General features: G+C 41.3%; 3 protein-coding genes across 4 annotated transcripts; 2 read left to right on the forward strand and 1 right to left on the reverse strand.

The window, feature by feature from the left end:
• Window positions 1-250: 250 nt before the first annotated feature.
• Window positions 251-4,389, reverse strand: rps27.2 (ribosomal protein S27). The gene is made up of 4 exons (XM_035435693.1): window positions 4,261-4,389; window positions 3,309-3,417; window positions 2,920-3,030; window positions 251-516 (listed from the first exon to the last, which is right to left on the reverse strand). The coding sequence occupies exons 1-4, from the start codon at window positions 4,264-4,266 to the stop codon at window positions 488-490; spliced, it is 255 nt and encodes an 84-aa protein (XP_035291584.1). The 5' UTR covers window positions 4,267-4,389; the 3' UTR covers window positions 251-487.
• Window positions 4,390-4,949: 560 nt separating this feature from the next.
• Window positions 4,950-13,497, forward strand: rab13 (RAB13, member RAS oncogene family). The gene is made up of 8 exons (XM_035435678.1): window positions 4,950-5,659; window positions 6,620-6,680; window positions 7,281-7,341; window positions 7,432-7,509; window positions 9,302-9,391; window positions 11,296-11,361; window positions 11,772-11,822; window positions 12,360-13,497. Exons 1-8 carry the CDS (start codon window positions 5,536-5,538, stop codon window positions 12,426-12,428), a joined length of 600 nt encoding a protein of 199 aa, XP_035291569.1. The 5' UTR covers window positions 4,950-5,535; the 3' UTR covers window positions 12,429-13,497.
• A 310-nt stretch (window positions 13,498-13,807) lies between these two features.
• On the forward strand, window positions 13,808-18,185 carry LOC118223078 (gamma-secretase subunit APH-1A-like). Of its 2 annotated transcripts, none has more exons than XM_035409206.1 (7): window positions 13,808-14,305; window positions 14,744-14,914; window positions 15,432-15,520; window positions 15,628-15,750; window positions 16,077-16,204; window positions 16,698-16,792; window positions 17,383-18,185. In XM_035409206.1, exons 1-7 carry the CDS (start codon window positions 14,193-14,195, stop codon window positions 17,489-17,491), a joined length of 828 nt encoding a protein of 275 aa, XP_035265097.1. In that variant the 5' UTR covers window positions 13,808-14,192; the 3' UTR covers window positions 17,492-18,185. The 2 variants fall into 2 exon arrangements, with proteins under 2 accessions (XP_035265097.1, XP_035265105.1); XM_035409214.1 differs by having other exon boundaries at window positions 13,810-14,305; window positions 16,669-16,792.
• Window positions 18,186-19,206: the final 1,021 nt, after the last annotated feature.

Raw genomic sequence — 19,206 nt, forward strand, 5'->3', positions numbered from 1 at the left:
CTTAATCTTTCATCAACCTGCATTTCTGAAGCCATACTCCCCCTCCAGACTCTTTTACACTAAACCCAATGTCAAGGACAATTCCATCATTTTCAGTGGAGAGCTCCATCTTGTTGAAGAATATGTTGGCACAGAAATATGAACAAACATATTCTAATGCAACAATGAGTGAAATCAAAAGTATGGCTAGAGAAATAGCCTGAGCTATTTGGAAGCTATTATTAGAATAAGGAAACTGCCAAACACACAATTGCTGTTCCTTTAATGAAAACTTTTTTTTTTTATTTAGAAAGGTTTAACGGGTTGGGGCTACAGCACATCAGTCAGTCCGGTTGGGATCTTCTCTGCTGGGACTGCAGCCTTGACGCTCTGTGGCCTCTTCTCGGTCCGGCTCGGTGGCGCTCGGCTTTGGAAACGCGGTCGCGGTCAAACGGGACTCGCTGATGTCCTGCGGTCCAACCCCACCTCTCGGTGGTCACTGGCGAAGCTAATGCTGCTTCCTCCTGAAAGAGCATCCTGTAGAACAACACAAACACACGGTTAAACCACTGACCAGGACAGAAACCACAGACAATCGTTTCAGAAGCAGGGATGAATTAGTCTGCAGTTCAGGGAGTGATGGGAATAGCATCCTGGTTCTGCAGCCCAACCAGGATTTGGAGCTCAGGTGAACAAGTAATAAATACAAATACTTATCAGCAATTTGATGTATAATAATGAATAATATGTATGAAGTCACTCGTGTTTTGTAGAGAAACTGACTATCTCCCTGTAGAAGCTCGAGGTAGACCCAGAGTGGTTTTTAAGCCTGGGTGAAACCGCTGGATTAGAGGGCAGTTACACAAGCTTCCTCAGCTGCACCTGAGGTAGCACAGCCACAAGATCAACCTCTATGCTCTCCATAAGAACAGGTGAACCACTTCTCTTTAGATTACCACCCTTTCGTTGAAAACTATACAGGTTTTGGTCAATAGTGCACATCTTTGACAAACGCATAGTACAGTTTAAATCTTTGCTTTCCTCGCGATAGGACCAGACCTGGGTCAAATACGTATTTGTTCTGGACAATTTGGATTCAAATTGTCTACGCTTTGTTGGTCTTGTCTGGTGTACTGGAATGAATAAAATACTCTCATAAAGTGCAAACCCCGTCTTCTGGTCATAGTGGCAGGCTCAATTACACCAGGCAAGATCAATAGAGCACAGAAAAGAATTTGAATCTGAAACAAATATGTATTTCACCCAGGTCTGGATATGATCATTATCATTGTTTATTCTTACTGCCTCTCTTGCATGCATTTTGGTGCAGTCTCTGGAACTCAGGCTGGCTAGTTGGTAATATAACTGCTCTTTATAGGCAATTCATCTAAAGGCAACATGCCAAACACATCCCCTCAATGGCAGTTACACCAGGCAAATTATATGTTTAAGACTCAAGACCAACCTCACTAGCCTATGAAAAGGGAGAAGATAAATGGTATTACCTACAAGCCAACCTATAGTACATTTTGTTTTGTATATTCACTTCCTCTGAAGTAGCTAATTACAGCTTAATCAGTGTATAATGCAGCCTTAAAAATGGATAGCATTACATCTTAAATTTAGCTGGCCAACTTAACTAGCCCATTAACCAGCACACGTTACTTGCACTAACAAAGGAGTAAATTAACCAATTTGATGGCTCCATCTGTTAGCCAATAGCTATTAGCACAATAGATCATAATCTATCCCTTAACCTTAAGCATATAGAGTCTGGCAGCTTGTTCCTTCATTCTAACAATATTAGACAGCCATTTTTGCACACACAACATCTGTTAAAATCAAACCATTAGAATGTGCAGGGCAGGCACATTCACAAGGAACAAGTCAACAGAAGTTAAATACAATAGACAAACCTCTAACATTTTTATGAGCAAAAATAAACACTGCACCCTTGCAGCAGTGGCAGATGCTTTTAAAAACTCAGAGAAATCACATAACTACAGCTCTCATAACAATACATAATGAACCAAAACATAAGGTAATGCAGTAATACAAAATCCAAAAGGCACAATTCCGAATACAGTTTAAAATGGTCGCTCAAGGGCAGCGTCATTTTTTCAGCTCATTGCAAGACTGCGTATAAAGCGGCCTGAATTAATGTAGAATAAAACTTTCTACATGCGCTTGATATTCCAGCAATGTCACGGGGGCCTACAAATGGTGTCGGATCTGCATTACAGCTGAGCTTTTACAGAACACAGTCGTGATTACAGACACAAATATATGAATCTAAAAACACTGCTTTATTCACTTTGACCAAAGTCCCCCTCAATGTTTTTCCTGTTCACAGAGAGGAAAAACATCACAAGCACTCAAAACATAAATCTTAAAGAAAAACTCATATTCCTAAGAAAGGACAGCAAATCCAACTGTTTAATGCAACTAGACAAAATGGAGGAGAGTCTAAATCATTTTAGAAAAATAATACGGGGAAGCAAAACAGATGGGAGGCCTGGCACACGTCACGAAACAGAAGGGACCCGCCTGCCTGTTGCTACATACAATATTAAAGCTGATTCACAACAAGTTAGCGAAGATACTGAGGGAGAAACTGATTTCCACTGCTTGGTGGAGAAAAGCTATCTCTGGAAAACTGCTCCAGGATTCAGCAGTTGCCACTGCTGTTCACCACAGAAGAGTATTGCAAGAGTACCAACCAAAATAACCAAGCGAGCCTATGAGTGGGTGGGCATGTAGTGACCCCTAAGTTCCAAACACTTGAGGTCAGACTGATTTACCTGGCTTCACATAGTCACTGAAAGTAGTCATTTTCACATTTGAAGCAAGATTTTGTGACATCATAGCCGGTCAGAAAACGAGTGACATCATAGCCTGTCAGATCAACAGAAAGAACGAATGAGGCTGATGTTCACTGACCTTCTGTGAGACGCGCTTTACCACCAGTGGGCTGGCACAGCACTGTGGAGCAGCCCACACACAGCACCACTGTCTGAGCGTGGCTGAACACTGTGGTGATCTTGTAGCATCCTAGGGACGGGACATTGAAACACAGTCAAATGGAGAGCAGTAAGCTATACACATAGACAGAATGGTGGGCCCAACACCAGCCGGATCCCACCTTGCACAGAAACGATAACAGGCCATTACTAACAAAATAGAAATCCGGCAATGCTGTGCTCCGGGTTCATTTGAATCCTGGCACCCCAACGTACATCCAAATATCAGACAGGCGACAGCTTGTAGATGGTTTTGCCATCCCATAACCTGGAAAATACTGTGGAAATTAAGCTGGACACCCAACGTACCTGGACACTTTACATCCATGAAGTAAGAGTTTGGGCTCTGGACCAGACGCTTCTTCTTGTGCCTCCTCTTCTCTTCCTCGGGGGATGGGTGTAACAGGTCTTTAGCAAGCTGCAGGAAAAGTGGTTACAGAGAAATTCCCTTTACAAAACAACACTCTCTGGGTAACTGGCAGCTAGCATAGACTTCGCAGATGACTACTCTCAATGGATGCTTTTCTGCATTAAAACAGCTTGCTTTTTTTTAGACGCTACCCCTGCGTGCATCAATAACCAGCAAGCTAAATTAACGCATTTCCACAGTTAAAATCGTTTCAATTTGCCGTCTATTCAAACTCACGTTAAAGGTCTTTAGAAAGCTAACGTTAACTGAAGGCTACTGAGGTTCTGATTTTAATAAACCTAGTCCACAAGCTATGCATAATGTTCATGCCAAAGGTACGAAGCATAAAAGCTTTAATGTGCTACTAGTCACTCCACTATGTGCCGATTGAATTTAAATTTGTGCCTGCTTGATAGGTAACCTGGAGTTATACATAGCCAATTCCTTGATGCGTCAGAAAAGAATCGGCACAAGCTAACGTTACCCAAATAGCTACATCAAGCAAAATACGCAGGCACATTCACAGGAGAAATTTAAATCAATGACATTGACAACATTGTGCCAAATACACAACCGTTATGAATCACATTTGTACATTCCGTCACAAATAAACGTAGTATTTATTCAGTCTCCATGCTTTGTACTAGCTACATGCAAGCCGCCATCTTGTCTCTCAAACAAACACGCGCTCGACTCACAATAATAGGCTAAATTCGCGGCTGCACGAACTCATACATAAGCAAATTGTAAAATCTGTCGGGTAACTTCATACGCAATGGGCCATTTAGTTCTCTCTTTTTAAATCGTTTATTACTGCACTATATAAGACTTTAACAGAGGTACAGTACTTACTGGCATGTTGGCGAGTTAGTAGCCGTTGCCGAAAAGGGAGGAAGAGGCGGAAACGGAGAGGTATTATAAACGGGGCTGATAACAGGGGCAGGAAGTAGTCGCGAAGCCATTTTTCGAAAGCTGGGTACGTGTGCGAGCTGGGTACGGGGAGGGAGTGCCATATTTGTAAGGTCAAAACGGAAGGCATAGAGCGTACGGCAAGGTCTTTTGGGGAAGGCAACGTATTCTATCATTTGTCCTGAACCAATGTACCACATTTATTTAATGAGTATTAAAATAAAAACCCAGAGTCATTTATCGAAGGCATTTGACTCATATCCTCTGAATTATTTGTATAGGTTTAAGTTAGCAAACGTTAGGCTACTATAGCAAACTTTACAGTGCATGTGCAATGGAGCAGATGAACGTTATCTAATTAAATCACCGATACTGATTATTATAATAAAACACGCAACTAAATAACAACTAGTAATTTGGACTGTAATTTGGATATCCCGACTATTATGCTACTGGTGAATAAAGAAATTTGTTCCTTGCACCTCTTAATCCTTTTAGGATCTGAAATGTCACTTTGGGATCTTGCTGCATGATCAGTAAAATGCTAGTAAAACCAGTTTTGGACAATGTGGTTTAAGTTAACTCTGGGAAATACCCTGAAAATGCCACACTGTAACGTTCTGGAAAAACTTCAGTACATCCATATCTTCCTCAAACACGTTGAAAGTAAATCAGTGCCCTCTGTTGGCAAAACAAATTATCGTCCAACTCTCCGTGTCCCACTCCCTTCTGCCGAACGCCGCGGAGTGCTTGCGAACCCTCTACGTAAGCCGTAGAGAACTTGGACAGCAGAAAATACTCAATTCTGGGCGAAAAAGTAAATGTGTGGATAACAGCTAATCGAACCACAAGAAAAAAGGAAATAAATCTTCCACTGAATTCATTTTCTCCTGTTGCAGCTAAACACAGCGATCTCAGAACTTTGCGATGTGGGACAACTAGAAGGACGTGAATTGGTTCACTTCACTTTTCTGTTGGCTATTTTTCTTATTTTGTCTGAACTCGGAAGAACTGAACCCCGGCAGAGGACGGGAATCTGTCGGTGACAATTTGAAGAAATTTTTTAAATAAGCAGACTAAACTGGAAAGCTGATAACTTCGATGTATGTGTTTTGAGGGGAAAGTAGTGGCAAAGACAAGAAAAAAAGGAAACACAGATTTATGAAACATTACCGCTCTGCTTTCTCTCTCTGCGTGTTTACAGAAGGCTAACGAACTATGGCGAAGAAGTACGACTTCCTATTTAAATTATTGTTAATCGGAGATAGTGGGGTCGGCAAAACTTGTTTGATCATCAGATTCGCGGAGGATAACTTCAATTCCACATACATATCAACAATTGGTAAATATATATCATGGGCATATCTTTTTATCATTGACAATATTTATTTTGCTTTTTATGTTTATGATCACTGTTATTGTTTAGCCCTTAATCAACTATCCCTACCTATAGAGAATTATTCAATAGCCTAATACGGCTACCATTACTGCTGTTTTCTGTTGTTAATAGAGGTGGTCATGTCAGTACCTGTTTAAACACAAGTTCCCTCTTACGCGATTCTTTATCTCCCCTCCGCATAGTGTAAATCATTCTAACCCCGTACTAGGCCCTGTAAACTGCCCCTCTTTTTACCTTTCTCTCTTAATGCGTCTTTCATCTTCCCACTTTCCTTGCCTTCCACCGCTACAGTTCTACCCGCCCCCACTCATATCTCTCTTGCAATCTGTATGTTGAACATAATGACTGTCTTCCCTGGCATTTTGTGCACTCATCCACATCTTCGAAAAGACCCCCCCCCCCCCCACCTTCCCTGTCTCTGCCTCTGCCTCTGCCTGTCTTTATTCACAGGAAATCCAGACAAAAACAAACAAAAATGCAACAGGAGGGAGAGAGAGAAAGAGAGGGGTCATTAAAGAGGGCAGAGCCGGGAGTTCATTAATGCAAATTCTAAACAAGTCAGAGGTGTTTAATTGGCATGACCCAGATTTTTATCCCTGTTTTTGTGTTCATTCTATGTCTATTTTCATGTGACGCACTCGGTGCATGTAATTTCTTTATTGTAAAGCACTTTGAGCTGCATTTATTGTATGAAAGGTGCTATACAAATAAAGTTTATTATTATTATTATTATTATTATTATTATTATTATTATTTTTATTATTAGCAGTTTTGCCAAAGTTGCGGATCAAACTGTTATAACACATTCCCTCCCTCCTGTCATCCAATGACCCCCTCCCGCCCGCCCAAACACGCACGCCCGCACCCAAACTCACCCACGCTGACTGTCAAACCTCTCTGCAGGAATCGACTTCAAGGTGAAGACGATCGAAGTTGAGGGGAAGAAAGTGAAACTGCAAGTCTGGTAGGAAACTTCTGAGCCCTGAAATGAGTGTATCAGGACTGCCTGTATGTGCAGTGCCTGTATGTGCAAACAGTGCTCAAATAAATATATATTCAGTCAAACACCTTAGGCATGCTGTGTTTTAGGGTACAGTTTGAGTGGTGATTGTGATACAAACATGCCAGACAATGCATTCTTAGCATTGCAGTATTTTTTGATAAAATATGATTTTTTTAATGGTCATTTTCACATGTTTATCTGGCTTAAGTAATGAGTACCAGATTGCAAAACTTAATTGTAAGGTTATGTTTGAAGACTGTAAACACTGCTGGAATTGTTTTATATAGTGTATAATGTAGTGTTTCAATGTAAATATAAAATGTGTTGCTTCAGTCACGTGCTTGTTTTCAGCACATTTAAAATGTGCGCATAATTGTGAATGTGTAGCGTAATGCATATCATTACCTTGCATGCAGTGTAGTTGCGTACAATACATAAATGGAGTCTGTAAATGCTCCCTAACAATGCATAGCTATTCTAAAAAGAACAGGCTAAGACTGAGTAACTCTGAGGACAGCAGAGGTGCATTTGTAGCAAAAAAATGTGTACGCATTTCCACAGGGATACCGCAGGCCAGGAGAGGTTCAAGACCATCACTACAGCTTACTACAGAGGGGCTATGGTGAGTGTGATTCTGAACTCAGCGCTAACTGCGCTAAAGCTACAGTTATATTGGACAGTTTGTCTCACTGCTGTCATTCCAATGGCACAGGGCATCATCCTGGTTTATGACATCACTGACGAGAAGTCCTTTGAGAACATTCAGAACTGGATGAAAAGCATCAAAGAGGTGAGGGTAAAGTCAATGGGGGGGGGGGGGGGGGGGGAGAAAGAGGGCAAGGACACATGTTTTATTGCAAGAAAGATGCTCGGAGACAACTGTGAGACACCTAGGGGTTTGTGATGTAAGGAGATTGAAAGGTTGTTATAAAATGTCCTTGTGCTGCTGGGCGGCTCATCCCGTTACGGCACTGTTCTAATGCATGGATGGGTACCGCAGTCCGTTATCAAATCTGGACCATGCCAGTGCTGACTGTGGCAGAAGCCCCGCAGGTGGGTACAGGGTGCATCCCAATACTCAAAAAAATGTATCCTCCTTTCCTCCACTGGCACCTCGTCTCCTCTGTACCCTGGGAACGATCTTTGCGTCCTCCCTTCCTCCAATGTCCCACTATTGGAGCAGACAAGCAAAGCAGCTTCACACTCAGCTCCTTGTCACCTCCTGGCAGAGGATACATTGATGTATCCTACTGCGATGGTCTTTTCACTTTTCTGGGTGACATCATCGTACTCATGCCCACAGGTTCAGTACGGTTATTATCACACACAGCATTCTGCCCAAATACTAGATTACCTACATGGGATAACAAAATGTCAGTTCATTTTTGTGGCCTATACAGACAAATTTATTTGCACATGAATGCTGCTCAAAAGAACATGACTCATAAAAAGGCATGGCAGCTCTTATTATTTCAGCATGTGAATATGCATGAATTACTATTCAACCAGCCGTTTCCAAAGGGTGTATTTATGACAAAGAAAAAATGTGATTTCAGATGGGAAATAAGTGTTTTTTATGTGAATAATGAACACTTGGAAACAATTACTCAGATACTGAAATGTAATTCAGAAATGTTTCTGAATTAGTGGTAGGTTCAGACATCGGACACATTGGGATTCTAGAATTAGAGCAAATTGTTATGTATGCGTATATTATGAGATGTTTACTTTGATCTAACGTTGCTAATTACATCTTCATAAGTGTCCGGACGCAAACTGCAATGTACATATTTGTATCGCTACTGTACATGCAGCTGTAAAATAAAGCTCATGATAGGGCTATTTCATCAACAGCCGACATCAACTTTTCTGAAGCAGACAAGCTGTCCCACCTTTTTTCCCGCCTCCTCCTTCTCCCCTTTCTTTCACTCATCTCTTCTCCTCCTTTCGTCCGCATATTGTACTGTACTGTACTGTACTGTGGAGGAAAGGAAGTGAGGAGCAAGAAGTATTGGGACGCACCCACAGTTGGCTTTAGCATCACCCAGGGAGAGAGGGTTTCAGTTGACCAGATGCTCATGTATAATTGCCCACCAGTGCCCCCTGCTGGGGCCCAAAAGTCTGCCTGTTAAACTGCACATGATGTATCTTCCCCCAACTCATATCTGTGCTCCATATTTGAACTGCAGTGCAATGATAAGCAATGGCTGACATCACATGCTTTGGAAGAGAGCATTTGCTCATCCAGTGGCGTAACCCCTGAATTCCAAGGGCGTTTCAAATTCTGAACCAAACAGACAAGCTTCATGTAATTGTAATTGTAGGGGATATATATGTTTTTATAAATGTATTTTTCTAAAAACATGGCAGGCATGTTTTTATTCAACTGTCTTTAATAAGCTTAAATACTTATCTGAACCATTTTCACTATACAAACTGAATAATGAGGTCCAATCAAGAGCCCATTTGGATACTGGGACACTCCAAGATAAGGAGGGGATTAGAGTGGCATTGTTATACACAAAGTACAGACATTTTATATGGAGCTAATAATGAATCTCCTTCACTTGCCCATTTCCCAGAATGCCTCATCTGGGGTCAGTCGGATGTTGCTGGGGAACAAATGTGACATCGAAGCCAAAAGAAAGGTATCCAAGGAGACGGGAGAGAAGGTAAGGTCAGACAAGACCGTGGCCAATTAGAGTCATTCTTTGTGTTCATCCACATTGATGCTGTCTGTTTGGGTTTTTCATATTTGTACAGAACTAGAAAACATGGAACACCTTTGTTTTTCACTTAAGTGTAAACAAGAAGAATTCCATCACAGCCATGTTAGAATAGCCAGCTATTCGTTTTCCTTATATTTTAGCAGTCCCAGGGTTAATAGAGGAGAGACAGTACACTGCAGTAATACCTGTAGCATACTATGCTCTAATATTTGCTCATTCATTTGCAACCTAAATTTAAAACCCAGCTGATGGATGGTCTGTCTGTCATTGTGCTTTAGTTTTCTTTTCTTTTTTTAGCAAAGCCCTTAGGTGTGGTGACAGCTTGTTCAATGGCATCACTGTTTTATCGGAAATATGCAAAAAATCGCATAGGTCACCTGTAGTCTCTGATGTGTTTCACTCTCAGGTTGGAGAACATTCATGTTATTTGCGCTCACCAAAGCTTTTTTTCCATCCTTTGAAAAGTACAGTATATTATTGTATAGGTCTGTGTAAACCACCGTCTCACAAGCAAGGGTTGAACTTATCAAATGAAACCATTCGATTGATTTGTTTTATGATAATGGTGTCTGTGATGTCGAGCCATCACGCTTTGTTGGGTAACTAAAAGGTGGCGTGACCGTGAATAGTTAGGTAATGGCAGTTGCTATAGGCTCAGGCTAGGTGCTATGTCCTGGCCTTCCCAGGTTCAAGCTTCCACTGTGTTATTATCCAACTATTACCCGGATTAAACAGTGGCAGAACACAATTGATTTTATTCCACCATAGGTAGAGGAGGTTGAAGTCCAACAGTGACCCCCCAGGTACAGCAACATTAGCTTTTCCCTGTGGTGTGCCAGGTGCACACAGGCTACCAGTCGTTATCAGTGAGAGATAATGGCTCTCCACCAAGATTTTCTGAAGCACTGTTTGGTCGGTAGTGTGAAAAAAGCCCCTGGCTTGTGGGAAAGTATAGAGCAGCGCACCCCAAAATTTAAATTAGAAATAATATATCAGCCCGTGTTTAACAACTAAATTGCATCTGTGTCCCCTATCTATGATAAGTGTGTATGTGTGTATGTATGTATGTATGTATGTATTTATGTATGTATGTATGTATGTTCCCTAGTTTCTCCCTTAAATTTGGAAATCCTACTTTTAGCTTCATTGTCCTCCTTAAAACCAGAAGGGCACACAATAACACAGTCTGCAGTCAGCTGCTGGTTTTCACCTGGAAGTCCACCGACTGAATGGCACAACAAGGCACAGAACTGAAACCCACCCTCCCCAAGCCATGCTATGCCCAGTATTTCCCTTCACTGGCAGAACTGCTGTTCACAGTTAGTGCTGACATGGTCAGGGTTCAGGGTTCAGTCACAGGGCATATCACTGCACTAAGCAGATGCCCCAACATGTTACTAAGGAGACCTTTAATGAGATTATCTATTTAATATGCTATTCAGAAAGTTAAAACGGAAAGATATATTTTTCTATTGTTCTACATTTAGTAAATGTTTCATGCAAATATGTCAATATTTCAAGCATTCTGTGAATGTTCAGCTTTGTCTCCTGGGAAACCATTGGTTTAGCAAAATCCCTTACTTCCTCCTTGAAAGCAAAGTAGCTCACAAACCCCACGCACCCTGAAGACAATTGATCAAAGTTCCCTTTCAGGCAAACGTGTTAGCCATATGTCTTTGTAAAGATTATCACCTCTTTCTTCTTGAGTGGTTGTAAAACATTGTTTGCATATGAGTTTGAGCCAGTTATAGAGTTATACTGTTATTACTGTTTATGTTAATATTGACAATGTTGACAATATGAAGACTGTATATTTCACAGCAGTTGTCTTGTGGTGTTCATGACAGCTTGCAAAGGATCATGGGATTCGGTTCTTTGAGACAAGTGCAAAGTCCAGCATTAATGTGGAGGAGGTAAGCGACTGTTCTTCACGTGATTCCTGTAGTTTTTCATAAGTCCTTCAAAGTGTCTTCATTTTCATATTTCATACAGGTATCTGAGAGAATACTAAGGTGATTTGTCTTTTAAGTTCAGTTTGATTAATAATTTAAGACAGTGTCCAAAAGGGCAATTCATTTCATAATTAAAGCACTTATTCATCTTATGGTTATTGTTCAATTTGGTAGTGATCAGAACTGACAAAGAACATTGAGTAATGAAAAACAGTAACACTTGAACGCTTTAACATTTCAATTTGTTATTCAAAGTAAAGAATAAACTGGTTTGAGGTGAAACTGAATCCAAGCTTAAACTGAAAGAGGAATCAATTGGCAGTTCCTCATAAACAGGACCTACATTAATGTATGAGTTCCTCTCATTGCAGTCCTTTATCGCCCTGGCACGAGACATTCTCCTGAAGTCAAGCAAGAAACAGGTGAATATTTATTTCCCTTATATTAACACTGACTGCTCAGACACGCACTGGGCGTCATTCACAAACTGTTTCTTATCAATTATTCTTACTTTTGTTCTTAAAAATGTTCCTACGAATAACAAATATGGGATTTGTGACGCTTGTGCAGACCTTTGTTTTTGTGCACCTCTCTGGTGTATGAGATGCGCAATCCTGTTCATGTGATTGGCATAAGGACATTTAGTGTATCAGGAATTGCTATGCACAGGCAGATTGTATGCCCACTCACCCACACTGAACAAACACACTGCCTTTTTATCTGGCACACATGCTCTTCAAACAAACACTAAAACACTAGCTTTGTGGTGTACATACTTACAACGACGTATGTGCCACCTGCCAAGGTAATAGCTTTCTGATTCTAATGATAATACAGTACAATGTCCAGTGACACATGGCTGTGATGGACTTTTTGTTACGTGGCAGAGCAGCCTTGTAGTGTGTAAATCTACTGCACGGCTACATTAAACTTACAGTGTTGTGTGTTGTGTCTCATAGGGTCCTGGGGGTCAAGAGGTGCATCTGACTCCCACTGTGAAGAAATCTTCAAAATGTCTTTTATTCTGAACTGGGCTAAGAGGGGGGTCATTACCAGATGGGTATTAACGGATGAGGGCCATATAGGAACAGTGTTACACCAAGGAGAGGTTTTATAAGGGAGAAATGTCAAGTAGGGAAGTATTATGCATGTGGGGAAGTTAAGGGAAGTTTCTTGAATGGAGAGGTTAAGTAGGATGATGGCTTCCATGTGTATGCAACATACAATCTGATTGGTTGGCTGGGGTGCTCATGATGGCCACCACGGCGCTTACACAGAATCACAATTTGGCTACACTACAGAAGCACGCATTAGTGAAAAGACACAGCTGAATAAACATCAGCATAAAAGGCTGAGTACTTATAGCTGGGTCAGGTGAAGACCTGTGGCACCCGCTTGTGGAGGACTGTAGTCCAGAAGGTGCTGACTTCTGTGCGAGCACTTCATTACCTGATTGAATTCGCTTTCTGTTTCATTTAACCGTTTCAAATTTTCTGCTCATGAGAGGGCGCTTGATGGCTGGAAAACTTGCTGGACTGCAGCCTTCCATGAACGGAGACTGTTGTGGCCACAGAGAATGTGACGGAGAACACACGGAAATGTTTTTGGAGATACAAGACCAGAATAGAGGGATGACGGGAAGAAGAATATAAAAGTGGGGCTGAGGGATAAAGTCAAGAAAATGGAGGAAGATGTATGCTGAAAAGGTGCCTGGAATCCTGACATTGACTGACCAACGGACTGACTGACTGACTGACCGACCGACAGACTGACTCACCTGTTGTATATCTTTCTCAACACTTCACAGGTTCTATATTTGCTGAAAACACTGCTTTTTGAGTCTCAATGCTGCATAATCCCTTTGGCCATCTGGCCCCAGCACTTTCCTGCGTGTTGTTTCTTCGTTAATACCCCTGCCTGTCACCAACACTCCCTTTTCTTCATATTTTCTGCCAGTCATTCATTCTCAACATGAAAACATTGCTGGCACCTCATTTATTTTGTGACATTCCTGTCAGATTATATACTGTATGAACTGCTTCGAAGATATGAACCAGACCGTAAAAATATATAATAAAAGAGGTGAACTAAAGGGAATTGAAATTGTGTTGTCAATTACTTCTTTGCGAGCCTGTTTTATCTGTGACACTAGACAAAGAATATAGCCTTGGCTACCAGCCACACAAATGCATCACAACAAATGGGACTGTATACATGACAGAAATAAATAACGTGTAGACGAAGTGTTTACCGAGATCTTATTTTGTGATATGATATGATATGTGATATGATATCAAATTGAGAATTTACTCAATTTGAAGTTTCTGCGCCGGTCGTTCATAACGCCACCACATGCAGGGCTACGCAGTCTTGGATGTTCTAAGAGGAAGTAGCTGTTTCTATATGCTGAGGGGAAGAAACTAGTCTAGTACAGCTATAACACAAGTGGTCATGAAAACTATTTTCAAACTGACGACCTTTCTTTTGTCCTAAAATCCTCGTCGCTCCGCTAATACACATAATATGTGCTATTTTTTATGATGACGTTTAATTGGTTATGGAGAGATTAATGAGGACGGTTTCGTTTGGGGAAAATCATGGCCCGAGATCCGGAGAAAGGAAACTATTGAGTTGACATAGACGGCCTAACTCACCACACCTTTGATCACACCTGCAATTGGAGATTCATTTGATTATGTTTGTGAATTTTTCCCGGTTCGAGAGCGTTGCTAAAATAACGATAAGTTCGAAATAAAATATTTGTATGCAAAAGGCGACATATCAGTTCTAAAATGGGATTGGCCGTGTTCTTTGGGTGCTCATTTATAACTTTCGGACCGGCTTTTGCATTGCTTATGTTTACTGTGACAGACAGTCCTGTTCGAGTGATTATATTGGTGGTAGGGTGAGTTATCCAAGACATTTTACTTAAATTATTTTACTTTGCTAACATCGTTAAGCAACCTACAGTATTTCACCATATTGATCACGCAACTTTATATCATGAGCGTTTATATCAAGGGAAATTTTAATTTCAAAATGTGTCCGACAGGTAGCCAATCTAAACAAATGGGAGTGCAAAGGTGAAGTCCAAAGACTAGAGCACGCCGTTTTTTTAACGGCTACCATGTCCCATGTTGTTTTAGTTCTTTCTATTTGTGGAAATGCTTAATCTATAGGCCTCTCTTAATTGAAGCTGACTTTTGTAGCTGGCTTCGGAGTGCACCGTGAGGATGGAGTGCACGCTACAGTTAATTTGGTTTATGCCTAGTTCAGGTCTGCTGTATAGCTACATTGCAGAGAAATGCGCATGTCGATTTTACGCTTTACCCCCTTCTTTCAGGGCCAGTTTATGGCTGGTCGGTCTCGTGCTGTCCTCTTTGATGTGGTATGCCCTAGTATCCCTCTGTGGTGGCTCAGATCCAAACCTGCAGCTGCAGCTTCTAGCAGCGGTGGCGGCAGTGGCTGTGTTTATTCAGGAGGCGCTCAGGGCTGCTTCCTACAAGCTACTAAGGTGCGGACATGTACGCAGCGTATAGGCTCTGCTGCCCTGTCTGCGAGACTGCCCAGAAATGATTACTTTATGCTTTCTTGCATGCTTGTGTGATTATTGTCAGTGTGGTTTTACCTGATAAACTGCAGAGAAAAGTATAATATAAACAAGTAATTTTGATGTTGAACACATCATAGACATGCTTTAAGGCACACACTGAGTCATTCAGGATAAGATCAACAAAATTTCTGCCATGATCTCAGCTTTATTTGACAGACCGGTTTTTCCAATGAATGACACACCTTTGAATGACAGACATTTGCTTACTGCATTACAAATATTTAAGGTGGTGCTTTGTGTAGTCCTCTTTCCAAGTGAAAACTGGAAAAACTTTGGATGTCTGGGATGGAAATTACAGAATGTGTTGATTTCACCTGATCACATGGCTGTTCCTTTACTGAAGTGATAATTTGCATGCTTTTATATCTGATTCATCCATTGTTACCTTTGCTTGAACGTGATGGACACTATTCCCTAGATTTTTTTCTCACGAGACAACACATGCAGCTCTTGCCAGTTTTGTTGTGAAAGGAGGACCTACCCTTTCTCTGCAACAAAAGGCCTTCGGTGAGTCTATGCTTTAGAATCTGTAAAACTTGAATTTTAAACGTTTAAATGTGTGCCATTCTGACAAGTGCCACGCCCCTCTCTGCCTTTGTCTCCATCCCCCCCAGTCAGTGGTCTGGCCTTTGGCCTAATGAGCTCAGCCTTTTCCTTTGCCAACATCCTGTCAGTGTCGCTGGGGCCGGGCATTGTGGGAATTCACGGGGAATCGTCTCACTTCTTCATTACCTCTGGTATGTGATGGCAAAGGAGGGCAAGGAAAGTCATTTCAGCCATTGCATTTAACTGGCACGGGGGGGGGGGGACACACACTTTGTGCCTTTATCACATATTTCGGCAAGTCTCTTGAATTAAATAGGCAATATAGCAGATGCATTGGTGCAGTATGGTAGGTAGAATGCTGGGCACTATCCCTGTATATCTCTGTATGTCTCATTTACAGTCTTCCTTTTTCCCCTTCCACTGTTTTCTCCAATATGTCCCTGCCTCTTGTCCCTTTCCCTCTCTCTCCTCTCTGTTGTCCTGCCTTGCCTTCCCCCTCTCCACTGTCTGTCCTCAGCCTTTCAGGCCATGATGCAGTCCGGCCTGCAGGTCTGCTGGTCAGTGCTGCTCTTCTCTGCCTGTGAGAGGCGGAGCTGGGCCAGGGGTGTTGCCGTGGTGCTGTCACACCTGCTGAGCTGTGGACTGGTGAGGGGGGGGGGAGACCTTGTGCATTTTCCCCTGTGCAATACCAATGTTTCTAAACTCAGGCCATAAAGAAGTTGGCATTTTGCCTTAGTTGCATGATTAAATACCACATACTGTCAAAAATGTCATTTTCATGTAAATTTGGTAATTGATAATACTGCCGAAAATTACTTGTGTTCTGCGTCATTTCATATAAACAAGCAGCCAGTTTGAAATGTCAAATGGAACTGGGGATTCCATTTCATTCCCAGTCTGTGTGACACTTGATTGGGAACCTTTACAGAATAATGTTGTAAGGCATATTTTAACATGTTCATTCACTCACGAAATAATTTGCGATGTGAGTATACATTTCCCGTATGTCTGGACATGTTTTGTTAATTTGTCAAACCAGTTTGTACACCGACCTGAGACCTTGGTCTCCAGAAATGAATCAACTTCCCCTCTCTGCCTTTCATTATCAGTCTTTTCTGAACCCTCGCTATTGTCTAAGCCTGCTGCTGCAGAGTGTCCTGCTGGTTGCCGTGGTGATGTGGTCTTGGGTGGAGGCTGGAGGGCGTGGGTGTCCATGTTTGCTGCGCATTGGAGGTACGGGTGGACTCCGCGCTGCTATTAACAGGGCTGCATCATCCATTAGGGAGGTTTGGTTCTGCCTCTGCCTCTGCCTCGGCCCGCTTGTGTTCAGGCATGTTGTGCTGCTTTCATTCATTGTTTTCTGAATAGAATGATTATCAGGGCTTTAATGGCACAGCGTTATGTGACATTTGCTCCCAGTATTGTGTTCCCAGTGGCCGGGTGTATCGTTAGTATTGCGCAACATTTACACTTCTGTTTTTTTACGGCCTATCCCTTTCAGACTAGATAAACTAGCTCACTAAACTACCCTTAATTTGACTATTCAATCAATAATTATTGATTATGTATTTGATAAGGAAAGTTATGATAACGGGAAATCAAGAGGTGGCAACACAGGAAATTTCCCAGGAAGAAATTACAATGAGAAATAAAGGCCATATAAAACTGCATGATGTATATTTGGTTAATTGGACGTTGACGTTCCCTTTCACAATTGTTTGCACTACATGAACACAAAATGGACCTTCTTTATTTTAGACACTTTTCTAGAACTGTCAAATTAGTGGCTTGAGGTGGTTGTGTTTCTCTGTCACTCTTTTCAGGCCGGCCTTTAACGAAGGTGGAAGCGGTACAGTATTCTGCCCTAAGGAGTCCTGTGGAACACTGATGCAGTACCCATCCCTGCCTGAACCACAATCGGGGCAGCACTGAGACACAATTCTGTGATTGCAGTGCATTTGTCTTACTCTCATATAAATTTGTTTGCACTTGCAAGGTCAATAGACAAGCACTGTTTTATTTTATTGATGGTTTATGGAATCGGACTGTACTCATACACTATTACAGTGTTTTCATTATACAGGCGCTGACATTTGTCAATGTTTGTATTATGAACCATTACCTCTATACTGTGATAATATTGGCACTGAATTGGATAATGGCTCTGAAATGTTTAACATTTAATGAAAGTATGCTTATGATGATACATAGAAAGAGGAATACAGAACAAGACTTAGCTTTTGACCTTTCTTATCACAATGCAGTGCCAGAATCCAGTCTGGAAGAGCCACAGTGTCTGCTGTTTTTTTGAAGTATTTCAGCACCAGTAGTTCATTTAAGTTGTTGTTGTTTGGAATATGCACTCTTTGTTCTCAATGCTTTAATTGGCCTCTGATTGAAAGGAAACTACAAATTCCTGCAGACATTGCAGCCCCTCAGGACTCACCTGTCTTTTATCAGGTCAAAGTGCACTATTGGGCAATGTCATTGACCAGTTTTTGGTTTCCTGCTATGTTGTGCTGTGTATTATGATATCTCTCTTACCTGTACCTAAATGTGGAATATGTTTTTTTTTTTTGCATAGAAAAATAGCAGAGACATTTATCGTGGCACTTTTTTGAATCGTATACACACCCATGGCCGTGTGCAAAAACATTTTGACACGAGTCATCTAGAATTTTCAGTACTGCCCCTCTTAAATTGTTCACTTTGTTTTCTCTATGTTGTAATTTCCCCTCCTTTGCTCACAGAGTAGTGGTGTTGCATGTTAATCTTGCATTCAAAATGGTTACTCTATTTTGTGTAACTTCAATAAGAACACTGCAGATTTAAGGGGATTGCTACAGAACTGTGTCTTATTGCAAAAAGCAGTTTACATTTTTTACTGCTTTGAAGATTACATTGCGTAAGGGGACTGAATAACAATATAGTAGGCACAAATAGTAGACTGAATATGATTATCCTTGCCGGGTCAAAGAAAGAGTGTGGTATTCCGGTTACTTGGTTGTAACTGATGGGCTACGGGTTTGATACTGCCATTGTATCCCTAAATAAGATAGTCAACCTGAATTTCATCAATAAATTTTGACTATGAAAATTGATAGTATGTAATGAATGCACTGTTTCACTTGTTCTGTTTAAGGGTGCATGCTAAGCATGCTAAGCATGATGGATATGCAAAGTCTATTAATGCTGCTAATTTTCTTTCATACCTGATAGTTAATTGATTAAAATCACTGATTGCCCAGAAATTCTACTAATCTGATGGCCCATGTCTAAGTCGGTCCTCGAGTAAAGGGATTGAATGAAATCCAGCAGTGTTACTCCAGGGACAGATTTGAGCATCCCTGCATTATAGTAATACTAATAGAGAGTAATAGTGGCATCATTTTTACATGGAGAATGTGAGATCTTTACTGCTGCACATGCAGTTGTTTGCCTGTGCGTTAATAAAGGACAAGGAACGGGAAGTTTTTTTTATTTATTTTATTTATTTTTTACACACAGACACCTTAGCAAGCATTAATGCTTTCATTTAGTCCAAGGTCCAAAGTTAAGGGAAAGTGTTGATTAAATGAGGCCCGCATATTATTTGAGTGGATTATCAAAGCTGAAAAGTTGACAGACGGGCACAAAGAGAACCTGCA

The sequence above is a fragment of the Anguilla anguilla genome, chromosome 1 (genome assembly GCF_013347855.1).
Source record: "Anguilla anguilla isolate fAngAng1 chromosome 1, fAngAng1.pri, whole genome shotgun sequence".
NCBI lineage: Eukaryota > Metazoa > Chordata > Actinopteri > Anguilliformes > Anguillidae > Anguilla > Anguilla anguilla.

What these genes read in the sequence shown, in the direction of transcription:
- rps27.2 (XM_035435693.1), bottom strand. An exon ending in CATGGATGTAAAGTGTCCAG is followed by an intron (nt 3,031 to 3,308) that starts GTACGTTGGGTG and finishes TCCCGTCCCTAG; the next exon opens with GATGCTACAAGATCACCACA. An exon ending in TAAAGCGCGTCTCACAGAAG is followed by an intron (nt 517 to 2,919) that starts GTCAGTGAACAT and finishes GTTGTTCTACAG; the next exon opens with GATGCTCTTTCAGGAGGAAG.
- rab13 (XM_035435678.1), top strand. Translation starts at nt 5,536, where the DNA reads ATGGCGAAGAAGTACGACTTCCTATTTAAATTATTGTTAATCGGAGAT. An exon ending in AAAGTGAAACTGCAAGTCTG is followed by an intron (nt 6,681 to 7,280) that starts GTAGGAAACTTC and finishes GCATTTCCACAG; the next exon opens with GGATACCGCAGGCCAGGAGA. An exon ending in CTTACTACAGAGGGGCTATG is followed by an intron (nt 7,342 to 7,431) that starts GTGAGTGTGATT and finishes CCAATGGCACAG; the next exon opens with GGCATCATCCTGGTTTATGA.
- LOC118223078 (XM_035409206.1), top strand. Translation starts at nt 14,193, where the DNA reads ATGGGATTGGCCGTGTTCTTTGGGTGCTCATTTATAACTTTCGGACCG. An exon ending in TCTGCAACAAAAGGCCTTCG is followed by an intron (nt 15,521 to 15,627) that starts GTGAGTCTATGC and finishes CATCCCCCCCAG; the next exon opens with TCAGTGGTCTGGCCTTTGGC. An exon ending in ATGTTTGCTGCGCATTGGAG is followed by an intron (nt 16,793 to 17,382) that starts GTACGGGTGGAC and finishes CACTCTTTTCAG; the next exon opens with GCCGGCCTTTAACGAAGGTG.